Source organism: Ciona robusta, chromosome 3, assembly GCF_009617815.1.
Source record: "Ciona robusta chromosome 3, ASM961781v2".
NCBI lineage: Eukaryota > Metazoa > Chordata > Ascidiacea > Phlebobranchia > Cionidae > Ciona > Ciona robusta.
The window spans coordinates 6,288,538-6,306,273 of NC_143237.1; the positions used below are offsets into that span (position 1 = coordinate 6,288,538).

Below are 17,736 nucleotides of genomic sequence, written 5' to 3' on the forward strand. Positions count from 1 at the left end.
AACATTATTTATGGGGACAGTTATGTCCACTCATTAATGAATTAAACTGTTGGTAAAAAAAAACTACCTTAAAATTCTACGTAAATTGCACAGTTTCAAACTTTTAAATAGTATATATGAATGAATAAAACTTATTTACCCTCAAGCTATATGGCAAGAGCAACCTTATAACACAGGTGTTCTGTTTTATACACAGCGTGCCTGCTTACAAGTTACCACATATGTAACTTATTTATTCTTGCGTGGTGGGGCAACGGCAGTCGTTATAACATAGGTGTTCTGTTTCATTCATACACGTGGTACCCACCTACGAGTTACCACCACGTATGTTACTTTGTTGTTAATTTTTTTAGAACAGAGGATTTCAATTTTATTTAATGTTTTATGTATGGTTTTGGCCCACAATGATAGCAGCGACGAGACTTGAACCCGTAACCTCCAGTTGAAAAGCAGACGCCCTAATCGCTATGCCACAGCCCCATATTAAGAAGTATTTAGACTTGTTGCTACCGCAAATAAACAACATCAACCAAAATAAACACTCTTAAAAATTCCTATGTTAAATACCTGGCCACACATTTCTCAAGTGAGCTCATTATCTCATCTGACATCACATGATTTTGGTCTCGGCAGTAGAGCGTGACCATTGTATTCAATATCTGTAAAATAAGTGGTGCTGTAATTTCATAGTGATTTGGGCATCTACACATTTCAACAGTTAATGCGAGCATAAATCATTTACGATCCGGTGCTACGAAACACAAAATAAAAAAATTGATTTGAATACGAGACTGACAATGTCATTTAGACAAAATTTTCATCTCTTATATTATACAATTTTGGACTTGATTTTTTACATATTTCGAAGCACCAGATCCAGACTGTATTTCTTTACACAAAAATCGTCCTGTTATATGAGCACCAGATCAGAGTTAGATTCACAGAATTAATTACAGTTATAATTAAGTTACATTCATTTAATTCAATGCACCACTACAAAGTTTGGGAAAATTCAGAAAACCTTTGTAATATGGTCTTTTACTCTATATACAGTAGGGAATTATAAAACCATATCCTCACGACTCCCATAGGCCGTTGTTAATTGTTTAACACACGATCAGAATATTTGGATATTATGTGTAAAGGTGTCCCATCTTCACCCACCCTACTATATGTGAGATTCTGAGATTTTACAGCCAGCTACACCAATAGAGATTTACATTGTAGTTGGTCAAATACTGCTGAAACATATTCCCACAAACCTCTAAACTGCCTGACAATTCCATGCAATCCAGTAATTTCCTCATAGCAGTTATATAACTATTGTATTTTTCTGATCCAGCCACAAATTCACTTGATCTTAGAGGAAAGTGGTTTGAAACGAATTTATCCAAAGTTTCCTTGATTTCTTCTGAGTGTGTTGGAGAGAGAGTGAAAAAAGAAAGCAAGTCCAAAAACTAAAAATAAAAGAAAGGATTTTTCCAATACATTGGAAAAAGGGATTTTTTCCCATACAAAGTTCAAAACTTGCGTATGATTTATTGGAATTTCAAGGTAGTTTATTTTAGCAACAATTCAACTTAATAATAAATTAAACATGACCGTTACCCATAAATAATGTAACTATTTTTAGTATTTCTTACTACAACGTGTAGCAACCTATGAATTTTTCCAATACAAGTAATAAATGTTACATTAATGCAAACCCTTGTCAACGCTTGGGTTTAATGCTTGACATAAGCCATGCAGTATATAACAATAGGGTTGGGGGTTTGGCAAAATAAAATTGCCAAACACCCAACCAACCAGAAAAACACAGTTAGCTAGTAAGCACAAAAATCACTGGGAAAAACACTTGTTCCAACCTAGTAGTCAATATTGAAATGTAAAAATTGCCCTTAAAACTATAAAAAGGCACCCAAACTGTACTTTAAAAATTGCATTTGTGGTAACTTATAAGCAGACACAAGGTGTATAAAACAGAACACATGTTATAACTTCTGAAGTTGGTTTGTTGTAAATACGAAAACACAAACAATACCAACCTGGTTCTTAAAACTGAGATCCAATTTATTCGATGAAATTGTTGAAGTGTAAATTGTAAACACAGTTGAGTGGCATGGGTGGTTTGGTTTCGTGCAAACCTGCAAACAAAAACAGATTAAAAAGATTGGTAATATTAATATATTAATTTGTCCTTTTAATGTATCACTTTAACAATTTACCTAAATCTGTCAGTACTTTTTTATCTCTATTGAATGCAAACGGCAAACATTTTTAGTCATTAAAAAATTTTACTTTACATGTTTAATAGAAAGTTTTAAACATCCAGAGCAAAATTCTAAACAATTTAGAACAATAAACATAACTGAATTTTGAATTAATCATTTTTTAAATTTTTTATTAAATAAACTGAACGTACTGATGAGTCCAACATTATTATCTTCCTTAGTAATGTAAGCAAGTTGTTAAGATTGTCCGTATCTTCATCTGTGTTTATCCATGGTTTCAGGTTTTTATCAAATTGGCATAAAATTAAATCGCAAACTGAGGCAGCGTGTTGTTTGCGAGCATGTCTGAAAAATTAAAACAATTTTTAACTTTTTATATTAATATTCTATTTTTTCTTATTCTATTCTTTAGGTTTGTTGTGAAGTAGATAAAAAGTAGTATAAAGAATTGTAAAAAAAATTAATATTGTACTTCAGCAAATTACTGGATTTTTAAAAATTGTAAATTGTGTTTACAATTGAAATATTTTCGATCTTTTTGATATTTTCATAAGTTTTTCAATTAAAAACATTTTTTAATCATTTTTTGAATTACAAACAGATACATGTAGAACATGGCAAACCATGCAGAAATAAAATTTAAGCCAACTCCATAATATAAACAGTGGCACCTGTTTGTGGCTAGATAATCAAGAACACCCGTCAAGATAAAGTTACAAGTGCTTGCATCAGCTTTACAGGTATGGTTGGTAATAAGAGGTATATAGAGAGCAGGGTGTTGGCAAAGTTCCTTGTAGATCTGAAGTGATATGACAGTTAAAACAACTAAAAAATGTTTAAATATTATCTACAAAGTTAAATACATGGTAATTTGTAACCAGGCATAATTTATTCCAAAAAAATAATAAAAAAAGCTTTTTTTATCCACAAAGTTATATATGATAACTCTACAGCATTCACAAGGTGTATAAACAGAATATCCGTCTTATAACAACTGTCGTCGCCGCTTTATGCAACCTTTACACCTTTGTGTTTTCCCACTAAATCAGAAAGTCAACTTTAGTACTGTGTATACTACCCTATACGTACTGATAAATCCATATATACAAAATACCAAGTGGCCTATATATAACACTTAGAATAGGATCCCTATGTATCTTACACACTTACACCAAGTGAATAAGTTGAAAGAAACAAAAGTCCTTTGCTTCTGTGTGATTCAACTTCAAAGTTCAGTGTTGCAACCTGTTTATTGCTGAAAATGCAATTCACCAGCTTTTCTGTAATTTTCAAACATACAAGTTTAAACCATATTGTGTTTAGTCTTTATGTTTGCAATAAAAGTTATTTTTGTGATAAAAAACATTTCTCTAAAACACTAAAAATATTAGTTTGATAAACATTTTAAACTAAACATTTTATGATTTCCAAATTTATATGTGTAAATAATTTTAAATTTTACATCTTAATTTCACAAATAATATAAAGCTATTGTAAGCAGATAAATTAAAACAAAAACTAACATAAATTTATATAACCCTTTAAATACAATAACAAAGACAGGTTAATTAAAATGCAGAAGGAAATTAGCAGCAAATGACAGATTCTACACAATTTACTTGCCAAGCTGGTATTTATAAGTAGATTTTTGGTGAATTAATAAATTTCTATGGTAGCTTACTTTTTGCTGCTTCTGCCATGTGCAACGAGAGTTGTAAAATTTTGTTGCCAAGTTGGATATTATGAGGTGTCACTTCATTTTGTGTGAGTTTATCCTCACTGTCATCTAGTTTAACCACAGAATCAAACACTGATGCGATTAGTGCTTCAGATGCACTGGTAACATTATTAGCACCTGGGATCTATATAATAAGAAGTGTTTTTAACTTATATTTTTACTATCATTTTTTGAACCTACTATTTATGCCAGATTTGACTCATTGCCCAAACAGACTACTTATATATAAGGACACATACGCTTATTGAATGAATGTAACTTGCTTGATTCTCGTGTGGCCAAATACAGGAGTTGCTATGACACGGATGTTCTGTTTCATACACCTTGTGTCATCTTATAAGTTACCTTACAAGTAACTTTGTGGGTGACTATTTTAATTTGTTTGTTTATATGCTGATAATTTGGACAACCCATAAATGACAACTGGGTTAAAACAATTGTCGTTAAGTGTCTTGCACATACACCTACAATGGTGGCAGCGAGGTGCCTTGAACCCATTACCTCTGTATTGCAAGTGCCTGGTTACTTTCGTACAATAAGTCCTTTTAACAGTTAAACTTATGTAAGAATCGGATGACTTTTAGACCAAGTAAATTTTGAAATAAATCAGATCTAATTTAGACCAATTAAAAAATATTTGTTTTTATGAAAAACCTTGTTTGGAAATTCCTGAAGAATTCTTAGAAGTATTTCGCAAGAGTTTAATGTTTGGTGGCCAGTGATGAGATGGATTGCATTATTTGTATGAGATGCGGTGCTTCCAAATGGAAAGGGTAGTGACTCGAACAGAGAACTGAAAACAGTTAAGAAATTTTAGCCTGAAATACAACGCAGCAGTTAATAATGTGTTGTTTAAATTAGCGGTCTTACACAAAGTTGCATATTTAGTAGATGATAACACAAGGTGTATGAAGTCACCACATATGATATGCAATATTGACACATATTGCAACTTGTTCGGTTGTCCTACTATACTAAGATAAATAATGTTGGACAAAACAATGGTTTTAATATTAAGGGAGTCAGAAAGTTTACAAAAATGTAGATTTTAGTTTTAAATTATATTCCTTGTGGATGAGGTCCTATGTTAAGACATAACAGGAAATTTTTAGGCTTGAATAGGCATATAGAATAATATAACATGGGTGTTCTGTTTCATACATTTGTATAATATAGCATGGGTGTTCTGTTTTATACATTTGTGCCCACTTACAAGTTACCACATATGTAACTTTATGTGTTATTATTTTGGGGGGATATTTTACTTTGTGTTTGTATGTATAAATTACAAATTAGAGTTTTAGACAACTCATTAGTGACCACAAGGTTAGAGAAATTGTCGGTAAGTGTCTTGCCCAAAGACACATACGCCCACGATGTTATAAGCATGCTATACAACTAATAATATAACACTACATACCCAATGCCGGCTAATCGTTCAGCTATGTTCGCAACCAGTAAGTTGTTTTTATTTTGAGGCAAATGAGTCAATGCTGCTTGCAATGCTGAAGTGTTTAGGGCTTGAAGATTTTCAAGATCTGTCTCCTTGGTGGAAGTAAAACCAAGCACATATGGACTCACTACAGCGTAAGTAAGCAACCCAATGTAACATTCCTGTTCCCACATTGATTTAGGGACAACCTAGAAAAATATAGTATAAAAAAAATTATATTTATTAATAATTAGTTGTACGGGTTGTGTCCTTACGCACACTTTTCTTCCAATTAGAACCCTAATATTTTTAATTGAATGTTATTTATTTAATTTTCTCATTGTATCGTCTGTAGGGTGTAACGTTCACGCCTTTTATCCAAAACATTACTTCTTTCTTTTTTATCAATAAGCGTGTTTTAACAACTGTTGTTTTACTGTTACTACCTGTCTTTTCGCTTTTTTCAACTCTCCTGTTCTGCGTTATCATGACCAAACAGACGAAATAAATTTCATTCATTCATAGTTTATGCAGCTTTAAACCACTTGTCAACTTAAAGATATTTTTAATAACTTTAAACCTTGATAGCTTCCTGGTTGTAGTTTTTAAGTAAAGCACTGAAGAATTCCATGATTCTGATGACAACTGTGAACTTTAAATCGTTGAAAGAAGATATTTCCTTGGGGGTTAGACCTGCAAGAATAGAATTATTTAAATTAATAGCAGTATATATCATTATTAAAATAAGGGTATCAATTTATCTTTAGAACTTTAAAAAAAATGATATAATTTAGCTGCTACTGCTACCAGGAATGTTACGTTTTATTGGAGAAACTGATTTAAAAAAATTCATTTTATTAGGATTTTATTGAAACCAATGCCTATGTGACAACACTTTTATGGAATGTGCATTACTACAATGAAAAAAGAGAAACCTTCTAAAGTATATACAGTATGGTGGGAGAAGATGGGACACTTTTTCATTCCATTTTTCCGTTCCATTTGGTGGTAAACAAAGAACAGTTAAAGAAATATAAAATTGTATCTTTATGACTCCCACAGTTTAAAACACGATAAGAATATTTGGATAATATTTGCTAGTGGTGTCCCAACTTCCCCCATCTACTATATGTTACCTTTTGAATCCGCAGACAATGAAGTCAATTGTTCAGCACTTTTTGCAGATATATTCACCATGAAGTATGTAAGATATTTGAACAAACATGATGTGTTTGCCTCTTTGTAAGGTACATAAAAATATAAAATTAAATATTAGGCTTAGGAGTATTGCAAAAATTAATTAAACCTATAACATATTACTAATTTAAAGCAAAATGGTAACACAATTTTCATAATGAGCTTTTTCATAGTATTTTGTGTAAAACAACATTAAAAAGCAATTTATTTATTTTACAAAATTGCAGACCAGAAAATATACAAACAGGCACATGAGGTGTAATTAATTCATGCCCAACAAAACACCAGATTTACAACTGCAAGCTGTCTACCATGTAAGAATAAACAAATTGTAATAGTCCCAAAAAATACCGAAAAAATAACAGAATACTGTATTTAACAAATTCTGAAAATACTGAAAAAATAACAGAATACTGTATTTAACAAATTCTGAAAATACCGAAAAAATAGCAGAATACTGTACTTGAGAAACCACACATATTTACATTCAAACAATATAGTCAAATCCAAATTATAAAAAAAATAATTATCATCACTTACCACCACTCCACACTATAGAAAGAGAAAGAATCTTTTGTTGGAAAAGCCAAGAATAAACTTCAATTGCAGCAATAACATGATCAAACCAACCACAAAGAATTTTAATTGTCAATTTTTCTTTGTTTAAAACTGGCTGCATGTTTACCAAACCCCATTCAAATCTGAAGGGAAAAATTGAAGGTAAACGACAGTCATTACAACACGGTGTTTATACACCTTGCACCAGCTTTTCTGATTTTTTTATTAGTTTTTATGTATGGCTAATAATTTGGACAACCCATTAGTGACCACTGGGTTGAAGCAATTGCCGTTAAAGGTCTTTCCCAACAACGAATAAATAAGATAAATAAGTTATATTCACACATTCATACCTTTTAACAAGATTCCCAGCCCCATATTTAGTGAGTTTACGCTTCACCCAAGAAGCTGCCGATCTTTCCTCAGTTGGCAGCAACTTAATAAACTCATGGAATAAATGCATGCACATGTGTCGACACTCTGTAAGGAATAAAATTTTAAATTATGGATAATGGCCAATTTTTTTATAAAATTTTATATATACAATACAACTTTTTTTGCTATGTTAAGGTTTTTTGCAGACAATTTAAAAGTAAAAGGTAAAAAGGCGGTAATATAAACACGAAAAAAGGAAGTGGTGACCAGAGCCTCTGGTTTGAATGATTTTTTTATGAAATGCTGGTTTGAATTGTCTTTATAACCTCTTACTTAGGCTAATAAAATTGATTTGAAACTGCTCCAAGTTTACAAAAAAAACTCTAATATTTCTCAAACCATATTTCTGCAACTGAACTAAAACCATCATATAAAGAGCCATTAGTCATGCAAGCTCTTGCACAGTATCACAAATTTAATTAAATGTAACCTATTTACCTTCGCGTGGCGAGGCAGCAACAGTCATTATAACACAGGTGTTCTGTTTCATACACCTCATGCCCGCTTCTGAGTTACCATGAATGTAACATTGTGAGTGATAATTTTTAGGCAAATTTTTTTATGTATGGCTAATTTTAATAACCCAATAGTAACCGCTAGGTTGGAGTAATTATTGTTAGGTGTCTTGCGCAATAACCAACTGTGCCAAGGCCCTGACAAAAATATAATAACATTACCAGTCTGTGGTCTCCCGCATTGGTCAAACAACCATTCAACGATCCAACTAAGTGTGATGGACGTGGTGTTCGTAAAACATCTTGGAATTCTTCTGATATCGGACGGTTTGCATAACATGGATGATTTGACCGAAATGATGCGTTCTATGTGTTCTAATGCCTGTGCGTTAAATTTTAAATTTACATGCATGTAGTAAAAGGTATGTCTTAAATAAGGTGCTTTGAAACCCCTAAAGTTGGTCATCCATTCTATTCTAAATGGGTGAGGTTTTACAACAAGGCACGCCATGGGAATTAAGATTTAGGGCAGAGTTAGCCCATTACCCTGACATCCAGTGAGCTACAACCCATTATTGACCACTGGTTTGGAAAATTTTTCATTAAGTGTTTTTGCCAAAGAAACAAACGAATTTAATGGATTTTTCAAAGGTTTACAATTTACCTAATGTTTTAGCACGCCTTGATTGGTGAAGACAAAAAGTTTAAAATAAGATTTGGTAAAAATTGGGAAGGAACTGTAGACATAACCATACATACCACTAAGAAAAAGTCAAACACCCAATACACAACAATTTCTCAGTAAATAACATGAAACAACTTTTTTTTTTCGTTTAAAATATTGGTAGTGAAGATCATATTATTAAAACAAACAAAAGGAAATAAATACTTTTGACATGTAAATTTCACAGTAAATATTTCAATCACCTGCTTACAAACTTTTTGAGTCCCGACAAACATTTCATCAGCGTGTGACAACAATAAGCTGTTTATAAACGTCACAAGTGTTTCGAAAATAAATTCATCAACCAACGTGTTCTGCTCTCTGCAGACCAAGGGAATTATTGTATAACACGGGTGTACTAGTTAAAAGTTTGAGGATTGACGCTGTTACTATTGTGGGCATGTGTGTCTTTGGGCAAGACACTTAACGGCAACTGGTTCAGCTAGTTGTTTCTATACGAGTTGTTTTAGTTGTCAGCCTTACATTAAAAATTCACCATCTTCAAATAATTACAAACATATATATATATATATATATATATATATGTATATGTGGGAAAACTCTTAAGCAGACACAAGGTGTGTTTTGAACACCTGTGTCATAACGACTGTTGTTGCCCAGTTTCGGCCTTAAGATATTGCTATGGCTAAACAACTTACTTGTTAATTACAAGAATAAAGACAACCTACCTAAAAACACGATAAATATGATTGAATGCCAATGCAGCTCCCAATCGTTTCATTGGGGTTGGGTGAAGAGCTAAGCTGTGCAGACGCTTGAAAAGGGACTTTGCGTTATTCCGAACTTGCTTTTCGGCGCTTGGATTTTGTTTGATTGACCAAACAAGAAACTCCCGAACAGAATCAGCACAAAGTTCGCGAAGTGTTGCGTTTTCTTCATCCACAAGCCCTTCCTTTGTTCATGGAATTGTTTGTAAAATATTTTAAAAATTGATTAACAAGGATATAAAATATTCTTGTTGTTATTTTTTGTCTATGTATTTTATAATTATTTTTCACAATATAAGTATGACATTGGAGGGGAAATATAATTAAAACAGGAGATTCATTAAAGATGTTCTGTGTATATGTTAAATGAAGAATGCAAACCATATACTGCCAAGGGTCAAAATGAAATACTCTCTGTAACTTGTAACTTCTTATTTATCCCCGCATGGCTTGAAATCCTACACCTTGTGCCAGCTTATAAGTTACCAAGTATGTTACTTTGCGGGTGATCATTTTGAAGGGGATTTTTTTGTGGGTGATTATTTTAAATGGGCATTGGTTGAGCCCAAAGACAAATACTCCCACATTGGTAGCAGCGACAAGCCTTGAATCAATTACCTCTGGGTTAGAGGCAGGGGAGCTAACCAACTATGCTACAGAGCCGAAAACTCACCATTATAGAGTTCAACAAAATTGCTGTGTCTTTGCTTTCAAATTTCTTGTTGTTGGTGAACCAGTGAATCATTTGTTTGATTAGTGGATCAAATAACTGTTTGCAAACCTATAATAATATATTTGAAATTTTACCACAGTGGTTAGAGCTTAAGAATTAAAGCAGAGGATACTTGGTTCAAAGCTCACTGTTGAAGAGTCTTACACAGTTTAGACAAGATAATTACGATAATAAAGATTCAATTACCTATAAAACAGCACCCAATAAAAAAAGGGTATGGGAACAAATTGTTAAAGAAAATGTCAAACAAAAGAAGTGGCTTCTAAACCGTTAACAGCATTGGATGTAAAATATATTCTCATCAACAATCATTTATTTAAAGGGTTTTTTTTTCCGACATAAAATAAAAGAAGTGGCTTTTAAATCATAAACATCATTTGATTTAAAAAATATTCTTATCAATTATCATATTTTAAAATAATAACAAAAAACATGGTCATAAAAAACTCAACTCAGCCACAGCAAATACAACTTAACAGAAAAAAATATTTTTTCCACCAATTTTACCTGGTCTACATCACATGCAAGCTGCAGTAAGACTGGAACAAGTTTTTTATACAAGGACGCCATAGAGTGAGTGCTTCGTTCCACATTACTGATTTGAGCGTTTCTACCAATGATATAAATGGTTATTGAATGCAGAAGCTCGCATGCTGATATTTTTGCTTTCCGTTCCCCACCCTGAGTAGCTAACTCCATAATACGGGGGAGGAATTTATCTGTAAGTAAAAATGGTTGGGATTGAAAATACAACTTATAGTAGCACTGTCAGTTTTTTATATACAGTTCACAAGTTAGATACAATAATGGCTTAGTGGTTAGGCGCTTTTTATTCTTTGTGGTAGAAGTCCTTGTCAAAAACCTGGAATTCAAGCCAGATTCGGAAAATTACTTCAACACCCAGAAAGCCCATTTACATCTTTCATGCGGCCGGTGCCACCACACCGCATCGCAGTCGGACACGTACTTTTCACACCATTTTTTATCCTGTTTGAGTTACCACACTTTTTGACTTTGTGTATGATTTTTGCTTTGATATGGCTTATAATTTGTACAACCCATCGGTAACGGCGGGATTGAAGCAATGTTCATCACGTGTCTATTCCAAAGACATATGCCGATGTGGTCGATCTGTATTGGTATCGCCGTGGAGTTAGGCGCTTGCGTTGTAACCAAAGGTTTGATTCTCGACAGATAGACAAACGTGTCTTGGCCAATACACTAAATAAACAATGCTTGAACAAAGTGGTTCCTAAATGAAATGTAGAACTGTGGGTGTCGGGTTAAAGGCTAGATCCGCCCATATCTCAGATCCCATTGCATGTCATGATATAGGATCTCACCCATACAACAAAAGAAAAAACGCCGTTTTCCTAAAGTAATTACCTAAGCAAGTCTAAATACCAAACATCCCTTTATCATAACATAAACTCTAAATTTTATCTCACCAAGTCTTATACATGGTTTCAGATCACGGAATGGGATGGGATATTGGATGTTGACATCCTCATCCCATGGAGCAACAGCAAGACCTGCATCTTCATTCAAATCTCCATGATCATCACTACATCCCATGCTTCCCAAGAAACGAATGACTTGATTTCTTGCCTAAGGTTTATTGCATGGAAAAGTTATAATTTAAAATTTATTGCATAAAAAAGTTTTAAGTTTAAATGGATTAATGCATGCTATAAAAAGTTGCAAAGATTTAACTTGATGATTTATTTTGCTTTATACATTTGACTGCAATTATACAGCATATTGTGTTTGTTCAGTATTAAAGATGGCGCTATTATAAGTACTATTAGATGTACACAACACTGGTACATTAACATTAGTGTTTTAATACGTTGGTTTTTGATATAAAAAGAATATAGTTTTAATTTTAAAAGTCCATTTTATATATTGCATACCGCCTGACAGCAGGACCTTTAGTTGCATTTTAAAATCTTTTACCTTAAAGTTACCTTAATCACAGAGACAGGTAAAACTATAATATTATTATATTATCAAGTGTCGAGCCCAACCTTTTTTCTTGCTGGTTCATCTAGTTCCTTTAATGACATGAGCTTTTGTGCAAAAGATCTTGATTTTGGTTTCAACTTTAAAGTGTTTTGAGTGCTGTTTGTTGTCTCTGTGTGTCATACACAAAATAAACCATTAAAAAAAATTAAAAAAGCTTTAAAAAGTAATAAAATATTCAAGGGTTTTTGGTAGCAAGCATAAAGGGAATACATAAAAAAAAGGCATTGTGGCAAAGTGGTTAGCGCGCCCCTAACCCAGAGGTAATGGGTTCAAGACTTGTCACTGCTACGGCTGTAGGCTTATGCTTCCTTAACCAAGACACTTCTTAGCAATTGCTTAAACCCAGTGGTCACTTATGGGATTTTAAATGGCCAGCAATACAAAACACACAAAGTTACATATGGTGGTCACTCATAGTCATAAGCTGACACAAAGTGTATGAAACAGAACACCCTTGTTATAATTTACGTCGTTTTTTCGACAATGCAAGGATAAAGCAAGTTGATTTATTTATTCATAACATACCTTCAGTAAGATTAAAGTACGGTTGCAAACATCCAACTATATCTAGATAACATTTTCTGTTAGAAATAAATATTGACCTCCATCTTAGCAAAGCTGACATGAGAGCTTCTGATAACGGAGAGTAACTTAGACCAAGCTGACACGCTCTCTGTAAAGTCATGGAATTTATTTCATATTAAACAGTATTTATATATTTTTTTAACATTCTTTGTATCTTGTTAAAACTCAAATATAACAATTAAATAAAGAATGATCGACTTAATAATATGCATTAAAATATTAAAATACTTTAATTTCTGCTTAAGTAATTTGTAGTTTGTTTGATAGACTTAAGCTAAATTTCTTTAATCCCATTCTTACCTGAACAGCAGGTATAAGCTGTGGTAGAATTTCTTTGCAAACATCATTAGGTAAGCTTAATAAGAAGTACAAGCATGCAGTCAGTAGTTCATCTTTATATTGCTTACATCGTGCAGCAACCTGTGAGTTTAAACAACCCATTAGTGGCCACTGGGTTAAACAATGTATTTTTTGTCCTCGTGTGCTAACGAGTTACCACACTTTTCAATTTTGTGCAGATTTTTGCTTTGATATAGCTTATAATTTGGACAACCCATTAGTGACCACTGGGTTAAACACAGTATGATAAATGTCTTGCCCAACCACACATACGTCACAGGCCCACAATGGAAAACCATCAGGATTCCAACTCAGTGTCCTTTGGTTACAATGCGAGCACCTAACCACTAAGTCACAGGGCACAAATATTCAGCCTATGTATACTACATATAATAGGGCGGGGTAAGACGAGAACACCTTAGCACATAATATCCTGAGTGTTTTAAATAATTAACAACAATCTATGAAATTCGTGATACTGTTTTATATTTTTTGAATGTTTTTAGTTTAGTACCAAATGGGTCGAGAAAATAGAAAGGTGTCCCATCTTCCCTCACCCTACTATATTCAAAAAATACTTTACTGAAATATTATCTGCTAACTGTCCCAAACAAGCCTGTGTCAAATTTACCCAAATAAATCATCAAAGCACACATTATCTAACATAACACACAAACTAATTACTTACTTGTGTTGCATATTTCTGTACAATGCATTTCACATTATTTTGTTGGTTGTCATGTGACCATCGTATAGCATCATGCTCCATTGATTCCTCTGCCACCTCATGCTCATCTTCGAAGTACAACAACTTGATAGAAAGTGTCATCAACGTGGAAATTAACTTGTAGAATCCACTTACTAATGGATACCTGGAAAGATTTTTTACGAGAAATCTGCAAAAATCTTACACTTTTCAACTTTGTGTATTTTTTTTATTTGATATAGCTTACAATTTGGTCAACCTATTACACCCTTTTTGCATGGTCACTTTTATGCGTGTAAGTACTCGCATATTTACTCGCAAAAACAAAGTTAACACGCATAACGTCATAAGCGTGTCATCTGCTGTAGGAGGTTGGTTGTTACTCACATTATGCAAGTAAAGAAAAGTAAGGTGAAAGTACAGTTTTACTTTTAAGAGCCTAATCTTTTTCGGGTATTAATTTTATAGGTTTTCGTTGGTAATAGCACCATAAAGTATTAAAACTTATTTTATAAACTAGATTTAATAATATTGCGCTAAAATAAGCTTACTCAAATGCTGATACGCGCATAAACCAATGACCATGCAAAATAATGCGGTAAGCGAGTTATCATATAACGAGTTAATGCGGATCGCTATTCGCATTAACTTTTTTACCATGCAAAAAGGGTATTAGTGACCGCTGGGTTGGAGCAATGTTCGTTGAGTGTCTTGCCCAAAGATAGTATTGCCGTCAACTTTAAACCGAAGACATTTTTATGGCTTACATATGTTAGTGGTTTTGGGATTTATCCAACTTAAAGCTCAAGTTTCAAGTTAGTTTTCTTCAAATTTGCCATAGGCAATATATATAGAAATACTGCATGTTTGTCTAAAGATATAAAAAATATGGTAGCCCAATCAAGCTTTGATGCTGGAATCATCTAGCTATCAATTCTCACTCTTACAACTAATTTATAGAAGCAACTTACTTTTCTGATTTCTCCACCATAAAACAGATAAGATCTGGCAAGTGAGCAAGAAAATATGACCTTCTATGGTTGACAGCTTTTGGCAACAACTCCCAACATATATCAACAAGATTTACAAAGATTTTGAAGTCAGTTACGTTCATTGCTTTAAGTTTGTCAGTTAAGCCTGGATTTTCTATAACTTCTTTGTTCTGTAGTAATATAAGCAGTTATGAAAGATTTTGTGCAAATGGAGACCTTCGCATTTTTTTCGAACATCGTGAATTTAATATGAAATAAGTGTGCGGCATCTTAATTCTACAATTTTTAACATTTAGATATGTAAATAGTTTTAAATAGATACACTGTTTTAAAAACAAAATTGCCTGACACTAACTGGTTGATAATGTAATTTAAAATCCTCAAAAATGTTTAATATCATCGCCGTAAAGTTTTATAACAAAAAAATTCCTTTACTTCTGCGCTTGTCTCCAGGTTCAGTTTATCCACAATTGCAACGATTGCTTTCACAAAAGCAGCCGTATACATCTCATGGCAGACTTTTCGATGACCGCACATCAAAATATCATTAACAGCATATGGCACCTTAGGGGGAAATAAGCTTTTAAAATGATTTGACCACATACTGTATAGTGATTCTCAGTAGTTAAATGGTTGTAGTATTTTTTAACAGACTTGAATGATTCTTTATTTAAAAATGACTGTCCAATAGTGAACTTTTAAAACCCAAAGAAAATATTAAATCAATCAGAGCACAAATTAGGGAAAAAAACACATCCAATATAAAATAACGAACAAATAGGAGAAAAAGGCCTCAAATGACAATATAATAAAATCATACCAGCTTAAGTGCATAAAACACTAACTCTATGGTATATCTCAACATTTCATCTCAAACGTTTTGGTTTAAAAAATAAAATAACAATTTAAAAAAAATAAAATCACGTTTTTTGATTTAAAAAAGTCAAAATAAGACTCATTAATAAAAACTATTAATTCACCTCTTTTTTCTCGCTTTCTCCCAGCAGAGCCAACCACAACGGAATATAATCCCGATAAGTAATGGTTCTTGGGTCGAGTAAAATATCATTCAAGTCGTCCTCGCCCACTACTTGGTCAGTTAAATCAACGTAGCTATCCCTTCCAGTACCGACCACCACATTGTACGCGCAGCATCTTACCAAACCCTGGTACACTGTGGATATATTATATAGTAGGGTGGGGGAAGATGAAAGAGCTTTAGCACATAATATCCAAATATCCTGATCGTGTTTATACAATTAACAACGGTCTGTGAAAGGCGTGAGAATACGATTGTATAATTCTTTAAATGTTATTTGTTTACTAGCAAATAGGAGAAAAATAGAATGAAAAAGTATCATTTTCCCCCACTCTACTATATCACTAATTGGTTGTCTAATTTGTCAGCCATGCAATAAAAGAAACAGACAAAAATCAAGTACCCATAAAGTTGGTACCTTGTAAGCTAACATGAGGTGCATGAAACAAAATATTGTGTTATAACAACTGTTATTCTATAGCATCGCAACGCAAAGAAAAAGCAAGTAACATTCATGTATACTTGAATGAATGTAACTTTTTTAACTTTGCAGGGTGGGCAGCGACAGTTGTTATACCACTAGTGTTCTGTTTCACACCCCTCGTGCCTGCTCACCAGTTACTTATATGTAACTTCGATAGTTAATATATTTTCTAAGCCTTGTGCCTTTGCTAAAGGTGGGTAACAAAGTAACATTGAATAGATAAAGCCAAAAATTACAGAAGCTTATTACCCATTAAAATAAAGCATTTTAAACCTGAAACTAATTCTCACCAATGGATTCCAAAAGTGTTTTTAAAATTTCTTGTTTTTCCAGAAATGCAGCTGCCACTGAAATAAGTGCATTGTGACACAAGAATGAATATTTCCTGTGTAGTTTTGGGTAACGTTCAATCAAGAGGACACTTAACCTCTGTAATGATGTTCGGTAAGACTCAGGTAAGCCAATAGGATTTTCTAAAAGAAAGTATTATCATAATTTATCTAATGTAGTAATACTGGAATGAAAACGACAGTCGTTATAACACAAGTGTTTTGTTTCATACAACTCTCGCCAGCTTACGAGTTACCAAGTACGTAACTTTGTGGGTGATTATTTATGGAGGATTTTATCATTTTTGTTTATGTATGGCTGATAATTTAGACAACCCATTAGTTACCACTGGGTTGGAGCAATTGCCGTTAAGTGTCTTGCCCAAGGACACATACGCCCACAATGGTAGCAGCAGCGAGCCCTAAACCCATTACTGCCGGGTTAGGTGCAGGCGCGCTAACCACTTTTCACCAAACCTATGTATAAACTGTTGCTGCTATGCATATTGTAACTCTAAAATGGATCTTTTGATAATTTATCGCGATACAAACAATTCGACTTTAAAACAGTTTTTCTTTATCAGGTTAACGACAACAGGTAAAACTGACAGCAGTTAAAAGTAGCATGTCATTAACTGTACATCAAATCAACTTTATTAGACAAAAATGTGTTTTTGTCATAATCTGTGGTTAAATTTGATTTTTTAGTTTGTTTCTAACTAGATAAATACTTACTATCATTTTCATTTTTTGATTCAATTTGTTTTGTAATGCTGGCCAATGACTGGACAAATGTGGGCAGTTGGTGTGTTCGATTGTCGTCAAAATCAACTTTTTCACTGAAAGTTGGTATTTTAAAGTATTTATTAATTCATATTGTTATACTCACAAAATGCGGCAATTATTTTTTTATTTTATGCATAAATACAATTATTTTTTTATTTTATGGTTATATTATACCATAGGTGTAGTCTTTTTATTTTTTTGCTGGTCATGAACTAAGTTA

At 32.9% G+C, this 17,736-nt stretch overlaps 1 protein-coding gene across 1 annotated transcript in view; it reads right to left on the reverse strand.

Moving 5' to 3' along the window:
* Nucleotides 1-17,736, reverse strand: part of LOC149738608 (DNA-dependent protein kinase catalytic subunit-like) — a 53,005-nt gene that overhangs the window by 30,874 nt on the left and 4,395 nt on the right. Inside the window, exons 10-37 of the mRNA XM_089874505.1 lie at nt 17,466-17,569; nt 16,692-16,874; nt 15,859-16,052; nt 15,314-15,442; nt 14,858-15,048; nt 13,869-14,052; nt 13,142-13,261; nt 12,782-12,929; nt 12,259-12,365; nt 11,680-11,839; nt 10,739-10,950; nt 10,172-10,279; nt 9,460-9,683; nt 8,974-9,091; nt 8,269-8,428; nt 7,510-7,636; nt 7,139-7,299; nt 6,538-6,639; nt 5,982-6,094; nt 5,390-5,610; nt 4,624-4,762; nt 3,913-4,093; nt 3,402-3,511; nt 2,903-3,030; nt 2,423-2,576; nt 2,046-2,144; nt 1,263-1,457; nt 568-659 (exon numbers count right to left, since the gene is read on the reverse strand). Of these exons, the coding sequence (XP_089730631.1) occupies nt 568-659; nt 1,263-1,457; nt 2,046-2,144; nt 2,423-2,576; nt 2,903-3,030; nt 3,402-3,511; nt 3,913-4,093; nt 4,624-4,762; nt 5,390-5,610; nt 5,982-6,094; nt 6,538-6,639; nt 7,139-7,299; nt 7,510-7,636; nt 8,269-8,428; nt 8,974-9,091; nt 9,460-9,683; nt 10,172-10,279; nt 10,739-10,950; nt 11,680-11,839; nt 12,259-12,365; nt 12,782-12,929; nt 13,142-13,261; nt 13,869-14,052; nt 14,858-15,048; nt 15,314-15,442; nt 15,859-16,052; nt 16,692-16,874; nt 17,466-17,569 (4,164 nt within the window). The remainder of the gene's footprint in view (nt 1-567; nt 660-1,262; nt 1,458-2,045; nt 2,145-2,422; nt 2,577-2,902; nt 3,031-3,401; nt 3,512-3,912; nt 4,094-4,623; nt 4,763-5,389; nt 5,611-5,981; nt 6,095-6,537; nt 6,640-7,138; nt 7,300-7,509; nt 7,637-8,268; nt 8,429-8,973; nt 9,092-9,459; nt 9,684-10,171; nt 10,280-10,738; nt 10,951-11,679; nt 11,840-12,258; nt 12,366-12,781; nt 12,930-13,141; nt 13,262-13,868; nt 14,053-14,857; nt 15,049-15,313; nt 15,443-15,858; nt 16,053-16,691; nt 16,875-17,465; nt 17,570-17,736) is intronic.